The 9638-nt window shown below is 46.1% G+C and overlaps 1 protein-coding gene across 1 annotated transcript in view; it reads right to left on the bottom strand.

The window, feature by feature from the left end:
- The window catches only part of STK35 (serine/threonine kinase 35), a 50757-nt gene extending 42048 nt beyond the window's left edge, over positions 1–8709 (bottom strand). Inside the window, exon 1 of the mRNA XM_036750387.1 lies at positions 7892–8709. Coding sequence (XP_036606282.1) covers positions 7892–8426 — 535 coding nt within the window. The 5' untranslated portion in view covers positions 8427–8709. The remainder of the gene's footprint in view (positions 1–7891) is intronic.
- Between the last annotated feature and the right edge of the window lie 929 nt (positions 8710–9638).

Here is a 9638-nt window from a genome sequence, read left to right on the forward strand (position 1 = left end):
CCCCCATAACTCTTCAGAACTAAGAGAAAATACATTTCACCAATGAGAATTAGGGAGAGTTCTATAAAGCACACACAGTTCTCACTGGAAGAAGGGCTGGCAATTATTTGTGAAACACTGCAAAAAAAATCCCATCGTAGTATAGCGATGCTGACTGAGAAGGGAAAGAAAAAAATACTTTTTATGGCACATCACAAACAGGTTAGGAGAGAGGAGACAGAATAGAAATTAAAAAAAAAAAAAAAAAAAAACCTCTGGTAGAAGAAGCCCTGTTCTTGGTAAAGGATCTATGGTTTTGATGCCAGCTCTAACTACTATTGATGGGCTAGTTATGTAGCCTTGGGCTGTCTCTGGGCTTGTTCCCCCCAACTGAAAAATGGGGATGATATGTAGCAGAATCATAGAATTTTAGAGCTGGAAGGGACCTTAGAGGTCATCTAGTCCAACCTTTATTTTATAACTGGTAAACTGAGGCCCAGAGAGAAGTGATTTGTGCAGAAGTCACATGCCAAGTTAGTGACAAGGCTAAGATTAAAACTCAGGGCTGTACATTCTACCTTTCACTACTGATTTCACGACATTCCTGTGGGAGTCACATATGAGGTGATGCTGGTAATGATGCAGGTAATAATGCTTGGCAAGCACAAAGTACTATACAAATGTCAGTTATCATCAGTCTAAAGGTTTTTGAATTAGATACTGAAAGAAGTTCTTAGTTGAAAGGTTAGAAACCTTTGATTAGCATAGAAAAAGCACTTATATCTAATCTGACTACTATCTCATGAAAAACACTATACTCAAATAATTCCCCTCCTAAGGTAGCACCTCAATTAATCAAACCTCTTAATTAAGTCAAGCTTTCTTCCATCTCCTGAGGTCGTACTATGCTCTCCCTGAAGTCCCCAAGCACAGCACAGAGGGAGTCAGGCAGTCAGCTCAAGTGTCATTTAGGAGCAAGGGAGATTACCTACCCTAAGTGTATGAGTGAAGGATGAGGATACCACTCCTTGTGGATGATTCCCTATGGTTCCCAATAGCTAGAAGGCAGGATAGAAAAGCTTGCCCCAAAGGACAAGCACAAAACCCAGTCTTGATTATCACAAAATGAATTCTAGAAACCACTTAGGCCACTCCCAACATCAATGGTAGTCACCAATGGTCGAGGCTGGTGACATCAGCTTACATTTTGTAAAAACATCTGCCTCACAACAACATTGAGAGTTAAATAGTTCAAGGATCATCACCCCCAATTTAAAGAAGAGGAAACAGGAAAACTGTCTTAACAGGATCACATGATATCTAGCCATGGGACCCTGGCTAAATCAAGGGCTTTGGGATTTTAGGTTCAATGCTCTTTCCATCATACTGATTCCTTCTGAGAGATCCTCAACTTTATTTTCCTTTAGTCAAAGCTGGGTGCCCAGAACTAAAGATAATAACCTTACGATGTTGCACTTTGCTTTACTAAAACCCTATAAGCTAGGTGGTTTCAAGTATTATCCCTAATCTGGAGAGGAGCCAAATGATACTCAAGTGACTTCCTCAAGGTCACAGAGTTACCTTCTTGGGGGTGATAAGCAGCCAGCCCTGGTCAAGCCTTGGCCCCTCTTTTTTTCCCTCCAGAAAACCTCATTAGCTCCCAAAGGTTTAATTATTACCTCTATGCAGATGACTCCCAGATCCACATATCCAGCGGCAGTCTCTCCCCAAGTTTCAGCCTTGGGTCACCAAATGCTTACCGGATATGTTTCAAACTGGATGTCCTGTAGATCTCTTAAACTCAACTTGTCTAAAACTGAACTCCTGTGCCTCTCCAATCTTCCGTTTCTGCTGAAGGTCCTTCTACTGTCCTTCCAGAGACTCAGATTCAGTCTCACATTATCCTCGACATCTCACTCCATAAAGATGCCAAGTCTTGTTGTTTTACCATCACGACATTATTCTGTCTAACCCTCACCCCTCCACTTAACACAGTTACCACTTCTTAGTCCAGGCAACTATACTCCAGTTATTTTATACCCTCATGTCAAATAATTTTCCTTAAATACAGATCTGCCCATGTGACTTTTCTTCAACCAACCCCAGTGGCTTCCTATTTCCTCTAGAGTAATATATGAAGTTCTCTGCTTAGCTTTAAAAGCCCTACAAAGCCAGCTCCCAATCTATTTTTCGAGCATTACTGGACATCACTCCCCATCTCATTCTTGGGAATCTAGCCAAACTGGCCTTTTGTTTATTCCTCACACGACACTCCATTTCCCCTCACTGGGCCTTTGCACTGGCTGTCCCCATGCCTGGAATGCCTTCTCCCTATTTGCACTTCACCTTCCGTATGAAGACTTTCTTCATTCCAACTTCTAGTAACCCTCTCTCTCACGTATTTAAATACTTGGAAGTGGTGGTATGTATGTATTTATTAATTTTATATTTATTTTGTATATACTGTTTACGTGTACCTGTACCCAATGGAATGGAAGTTCAAGTAGGTATCATTTCATTCTTTGTACTTGTATCTCTGGCTTCTAGAATAGTGTCTAGGCACACAGTAACCATTTAATAAATACTTGTTGATTGAATAATGTTACCTACTTTCTTCTCTCTGGGGCTTCCCTTTTCCCATCTGCAAAGTGGCAAAAGACACAATGATCGCTAAGGTGCTTTCCAAGTGCAAGCTGCTTTGCTAATATCTTAGAATTATAGAAGAGATTCTAGAAGTCATCAATTCCTAACTTCTATCCAACTCTATAGCTGCATTTTATGCTGGTGTTCAACGTGTCAGGGGAAGTTTCTATTGGAGCCCTACTCTATGTTCTAAGAAAGATCAGGATTTCACCTGGCTTTCCCTTCTATAGACCTGGCCTAGGATTGTAAAAACATGTCAAACCCTGTTTCCAGGGCTAAAGGATCCAAGTGGGATTTGTCTCAGGAGTTAGCATCAGTCAAAAAGTCAAAAAACCTCTTACTAGCTAGGTTTCTTTCCTATAATGCTGTGTAAAAAGCAGTGGTGAATTTGACATCAGAAAATCTGAGGCTCTGCTGCTGATCCTGCTATGTAGCCTTGGGAAAGTTACTTCCCTTCTTGACTAGAACATATCTAGCTAACATCCTTTTCAGAGATAAAGGTCTAAAAATTGATACAGAAACACAGATCAAGAGCTGGATTGTAGGGGCCTTGGAAATTATGTAGTCTAATCCTGACATTTTACAGATAAGGAAGCCAACAGGGGCTTAAGTGACTTGCCCAAGGTCACACAGTCCCAGTGGCAGAGCTGGGATTTGAACTCTGGTCCTGTGACTCTAAGTTCAGTGGTATTTCTACTCTACTACTGCTGCCTTCCTGCCTGCCCCAAGTTGCAGCCAGCTTGTAAAAGGTTTTAAAAACCAGAGGATTTTGTTTTACCCTAGACCTAGGGGTAATTAAGAAGCCACCGAAGCCTTTTTTTTTTTTTTCAATCAGGCATATGGCATGCTTGGACTCTGCTTATGAAGAACCTTTTAGCAATTGGAGGGCAGTTTGGAGAAGAAAGACTGGAAGTATGGAGAAGAGTTGAGAGACTTACAAAACAGCCCGGTGAAGAAGTGATGAGGAGAGGAGGAGTTGGATGTGAGAAATGCTGTGAAGGTAGAATCAACAAGACCTGGAAAATAAGTGGTATGAATGAAGGTTGTAAATCTGGGTGACTGGGAGAATGGTAGTGCCCTTGATAGAAATAAGAAAGTTTTGAAGAAGGGTAGATTAGGTGGGAAAGAAAATTAATTGTTTTGGATATGTTTGAGATGTCAATGGAAAATCCAGTACAGAAACTGTTTTAATTAAGACTTTTTGGTCTATGGTCAAAGGAGGAGATGAAGATGAGATACAAGAGCAAAAGGATTAAAATTTTAAATCAGACCCAGTCTGAAAAGAGAGCGAAGGTCACCTCCCGTTTTGCCATTCTAAAGTGATCAAACCCAGCAAATAAGGAGCTGATAGGTTCTGAGGACCCCAGCAATAGAGAATGATTTTAATCAGATAAAGTATATGGTACTATTTAGCTCAAATGGGAAATAGACTCCAACCTCATTTTCAAGGTCCATTCAAATCCTACCTCTACCAAGAAACCTTCCTTGGTCATCTCAGGTCCACAAATTTCTTCCCTCTTCTTATAACAATTATTGTCTGTATCAACCCATTTAGCAATTTGTCAGGTACTATTTCATGTTACTCCTTCTACTTTTGTCTTGAATTAGGATTAAACTTTAATTTCTTACATGTTTATGGCCTGTCTATTTAAGTAGCTTCTTAAAAGAGGAATGATACCTCAATACTTTTTTATATTCTTCACAGCACCTTAGCGTAGGAAGTATAAAATAAACGTTTGTTTTGAGTCTATCGGGGCCAACTTCAATACTTAACAAGAAATACCTATTCACATATGATCAATAAAGTTAGGAGAGCTCTCTAAAGTAACTTCTAACTCAGAGTATATCTGGATGAAGTCTAAAAACTGGGTTCATTGTTTGCTGGACACTGCTTCTGTCATTGTGACACTCAGCTAGTTAAATCACATTTTCTCCCAAACCTCAGTTTCCTCATATGGTAAAACAAAGCTTAACTAGCTGTAAAATTACTGCCGAGACTCATTGGTCATCGAGACCAAATTCCTTGTTCTGTTTTTAAAAATGTATTTTTCTTCTGAAATTAAACACTAAATCAAATGGGCATTTCCACATACATAGGACAGAAAGAGGACTGTACGTGTAACTGAGAATTCTGTTATATACAGCTTGCTTTTCTTCTAAATTATATAATAAATTTGACTGGTAATTTTCAAAGCTGTCCTGCTTGTCTGTAATTCTTTCCAGCCCTCCTACTGTTCTCTTCTCTAACTCTCACTTTTTGGCAGAGGAAAATGAGTTAAGTGACTTGCTCAGGGTCCCACAGGGGGACTAGAGTCACTCTTCTGATGACTATTTGAATGCTCTTTTCACTACTCCAGCCTACCTAAGTTCCTTTTTAATGCTCATTAGCATGTTACAAACCCAATCTTTTTGGACAATAGCTTTAAAGAATAAAGAGCCCACAAGCACTAGAACCTGAATATGCATAGACTTAACCCAAAATAAAGCTCTATCTTGGGAGAACTCTAGGGTTACAGAAAGACCAGGTTCTAACTGGAAACTCTGGGTGTACTCTGTGTATATGGCATATAGACCCATATGGGTACTGGTCATAAAGACATAGCTAGAAGATCCTTCTCCTCATACCAACCCCTACATGGTATAATCATCCTTTTGTAGCTCTGAGCGTTTGGCTAAATTTGAGCATTTTGGGTTCACACCCTACTGAATGAACATGGGATCATCATGTCTGAAAGTAATTTTCCCATGGTGATGAATAAGCTACCTAAAGAGTTCCTGTTACTGAAGATATTCAAGAAGAAGCTGGATGACCCCTTGTCAGGGATATTAGAGAAAGGGTTTCTGGCTCAGGTATGGGTTGGATTAGCTAAATGGAATCATGGGACTTCAGAAACTAACTTTACCAGGTTAAAATTTTCCCATACTCCAACATATAACTCAATGTGCACCAACAGATATGTTCTTTTAGCACAGGCAAGTCAATAAAATGGGAAAAACCCTAAATCCCGGTAGGAGTTCAGGAGTTCAAGTGCTAGCTCATCTATTAATCTGTTGTGAACATGGGCCCTCTCTTGAAATGAAGGAGCCTCGTTTTGTGCTTTCCACAAGTTGCCATTATTTAGCAAAGGTCCTGTTTCTGAGACCTGAGAGTATATGTGTGGTCAAGAGGCTGTGGAGAGAAAGAGAAAACAGTCTCAGAGAAGTCAAGTTACAGGATTCAGAGGTAGAAGGGATGTTAGAAGTCTAATCTTATGTCCTAGGAAACTAAAGGCCAGAGGGAAATTGTCTAGAAGTTACAAACCCAACTCATTTCACGACTGGCAATGAACTTGGAGACAAGGGAATGTGTATTGAACAAAGGCAGTTCTTTAAGCTGCCCTCCCCAGCCCCAGCACAATCCAAAAGTGCAGAAACACATCAAAAGTATATTTAACAGAGGGAAAATGTTTATAGAGTTCAGTGGGTAACAGTCTGTTCAGAAGACAGAGGGGCCTATTTGTGTTGCGAGGGCAGGAAGGAGCTGATCTATAGCTAATATTTATATGACAAAGATCTTCTTTGGGAAGAGCTCCACAAAGGTAAGGTAAATATTTTTAACCCCCTATTATAGAACGCAGAAACTGAGGGCTCAGTAAAACCTGTGCCTAATTAAATTTCAATGCTTTAACTACAACACCAAGCTGAGGAGATACAAAATATAGGGCTTTAGGTAGTTTATCCACCTTTCTATGAGAACAGGTCAAACTACACAAACAGCCTAAACTGGGGAATAAGAAGCCTCTTTAAATCCTAGTCAGTCTTAATCTACTGGGGCAAGAGGAATTGTTGGGAGTCAAGGATGTGGGTAAGCTGAAAGAACAGTGATCCTTCCAGTAACACATGCTCGACTCTCAACTCTTCCTCATTCTATATATCTTAGTCAGTGGTCAGCTCTTGTCAATTCTGCCCCCACACCTTACATCCATGCCCTTCTCTCAACTTCCCCAACCACCAGTTAAGGCCTTCATCACCACTGCTTAGACCACTGCAAAAGCCCTAACCTCTCTCTCCTCCATCCCAAATAGCTGCCTAACTATATCCCTAAATCAAACAGTTCAGCTCATAAGGACCCTGGCACTCTCCTGCTCAAACTGTCTCTAACATCAATACAAACTTTTCCATTTGAAATTTAAAGTCCCTCACAATCTCCTTTCATGTACCTTTCCCGGCTTATTTTTCCCTCTGCTTTCATTTATGCACTCTTAGGGTCCAACTAAACTAGCCTACCTCCTGTATATGCCATTGTCTCCCATCTCTACACCTTTGCAAGGTTCTCCCCGTACCTTTCATTTCACTCCTTCCCACCCTCTCCTTCTTGGGATCCTTAACTTCCAAGTTTAGCTCAAGTCCTACTCCCTCCACACAAGGCCTTTTCCTGATCTCATCCTAGCTGCTAATGTCTCCCCCCATACCTGAAATTAGTTTCAAAAAAATTTATTGTACACACACTGTTTGCACTGAATGTAAATGCAGAACGTAAACTCCTTGGGAGCAGGAGCTTTTTGTTTTTGACCCCAGCCCCTAGCACACACAGCGCCTGGCACAGTATATACTCTTTGACAAATTGCTTGTGGGTAGAAAGTGTACTCAAAGTCAGAAAACCTAGGTCCCAGCTCGGACTTCTCCAACACAAGCATCTACAAAGCCACAGGACTAAGCAAATTCACTTCTCAGAACTTCAGTTTACCAGTAGATCCCGGGTTAACAAAACTTGTAGGACTTGCTCCAAGTGAATATAAATGTAACCTATTATAGCTTGTTATTCGTATTCTTATTAAGCACCTAGGAGCATAAAAGAATGGGGGGTGGGGGGGAAGGGGATAGAGGGAGGATGGGCAGGTTGGCGCCGACCCCGGGAAAGGAGCAAGCTGTTAAAGAAACTGAAGGTCAGGATTCCAGGAGGCAGAAAATGAGGAAGGGTGCAGTATTAGGGGTTCCCCGGGTACAGATGGCAGGGAGGAATTCTAAAGGCCCTGGGGCTACAGTAAAGTCAGTGGAACAGGTGTGAAGACTAGAGTGGTGGTTGTAAAAGCCTGGGAGCCACAAAACAATAGGGCATTTCGAGGGTCCCTTCCCGGGGCGGCGGGTGCAGGAATGAATGACTCCAGGCTGAGAGCAGCCTGGGACCCCGGGAAGGCCTAGCGGGCAGGCTGGAGGGGAGGGGGTCCGGAGCGCGGGGCGCGGCCCGGGAAGCCGGGGATGCCCGGGGGGCTCTGTCAGCGGGCCGTACCTTTGAGCGAGGTCTCCACCAGGCGCAGGTACAGCTGCGAGTTCTTGTTGCCGTGGCTCATGCGCTGGGCCAACCCGTTGCGCTGCAGGACGCACTCCTCGAACTGCACCACGTTCTGGTGGCGCCGCTTGAGGCTGGTCAGGGCCCAGAACTCGGCCAGCGCCAGCTCCACGTTCTCGGGCGCGTCGCAGCGGATCTTCTTTACCGCCACCCGGGCCCCGCTGCGCCCGGCCACCGCCTCGTACACCACGCCGTAGCTGCCGCGCCCGATCTCAGCCAGCAGGCTGTACCGCGGACGCGTCGCCGCCTCCCGTCGTCTCAGCGCCGCCGCCAGGTAGGCCTTGCCCGCAGCCGCCTCCTCTTCCGCGGCCGCCTCCATGGCCTGGGCCTGGGCCTGGGCCTGGGCCTGAGCCTGGGCCTGGGCCGCTGCCGCCGGCCTCAGCTTTGCGCTGGGCGCCCGGATCCCTGGGCTTCGCCTTTTCCGCTCACTGCTTTGTGTCCCTCGGCGAACACCGTCCTCCTCGCCCGTTTCCATGGCTGCGGGCGGCGGGGGGAGCAGCAACGGCGCTGCCGGGGTCCCCCTTTCTTCATCCCTCCGTCCGGCCCCGGGACGCGGCGGAGCGGGACTTCGGGCTGGAACCTGCAAGCAAAAGAATTGGTTAGGCGAGGAGGCCGGGTGGAGGAGAGGGGGGAGGTGGGGGGGAGGGCGGGGATCGCAGGCCGCACTGCTTACCCTTACCCTTACCACTACCACCACCACTACCACCACCACCACCGCCGCCACCACCTCCTCCTCCTCCTCCAGCCGCGGCCCCTTTAAGACTGAAGCAGCGCCCGCTGCTTGAATGGGGGGAAAGCGGGAAGGTCGAAACCATTGAGCCGCTGTGTGGAGGGGGGAAAGAAAGAGAATCTAAAAGCACTTGTTTTGTTATTCAATCTATCTTAATGGATAGTGAAAAATGATGGCCAGAATTCTAAAAAGCAGAATAAGGACATCTCATCTTGGGTTTTTAACCTCCTCTTGCTCTCATCCCCCGGCCCCTGTCCCTCCCGCTCTTCCCCCACACCTTTAGCCGCGATGGATTCTCCCTAGTGTAAACAGTCCATTGAATTAGGCCGGAGTGGAGTCTAGAGGACCATCCCAACTTTGGGCTGGAGGTGGGTAGGTGCCGAATGTGGCCTCTCATTCACCGGAGACCTGGGGTCTAGTTCGCCCTACAGGCAGCGCCGACACTCTGCCCGGTGCCTCCACCTACGGCCCCTTGGATCTCCTCCTTACCTGACTCCAACCCTGCCGTCCCTGGGCTGCCCGCTTTCTCTTCTTCCCCCTCGGGGCGTGATGGTCGGCTCCGTCCTGGGGATGCCCCGGGGACTGGGCTGCCCTAGCAGCCCAGAGCGGCCGCGGCGGGGCCGGGGCTGCAGGTACGGCGTCCGTGGTGAAGAGCGGGCACCTGCAACTGTTGGCCCCGCTGCCTCTTCTGCACCTCCTCTCGCTACAGCCCATGTGGCCGCGCCGGCTGAGCCCTTTATATAAGCCCTTTATGTAACTGGCGTGGCCCGCCTCGGGCGCCGGGGGCAGGGTCGGCTCGGGGTGCCCCATCCCCCGGGGTCTTTCGGGCTGGCTCAGCCTCAGTGCCTGCCCAGGGCTCCAGCTGCAGCTGCCGGACCAATGCACTTTCGAGTCTAGCCCGAGCAGAGCAAAACCCGCCTCCTAACCGAGGACGCGCGAAATCCCAGCGAGCCCCTG

Source organism: Trichosurus vulpecula, chromosome 3, assembly GCF_011100635.1.
Source record: "Trichosurus vulpecula isolate mTriVul1 chromosome 3, mTriVul1.pri, whole genome shotgun sequence".
NCBI classification, from domain to species: domain Eukaryota; kingdom Metazoa; phylum Chordata; class Mammalia; order Diprotodontia; family Phalangeridae; genus Trichosurus; species Trichosurus vulpecula.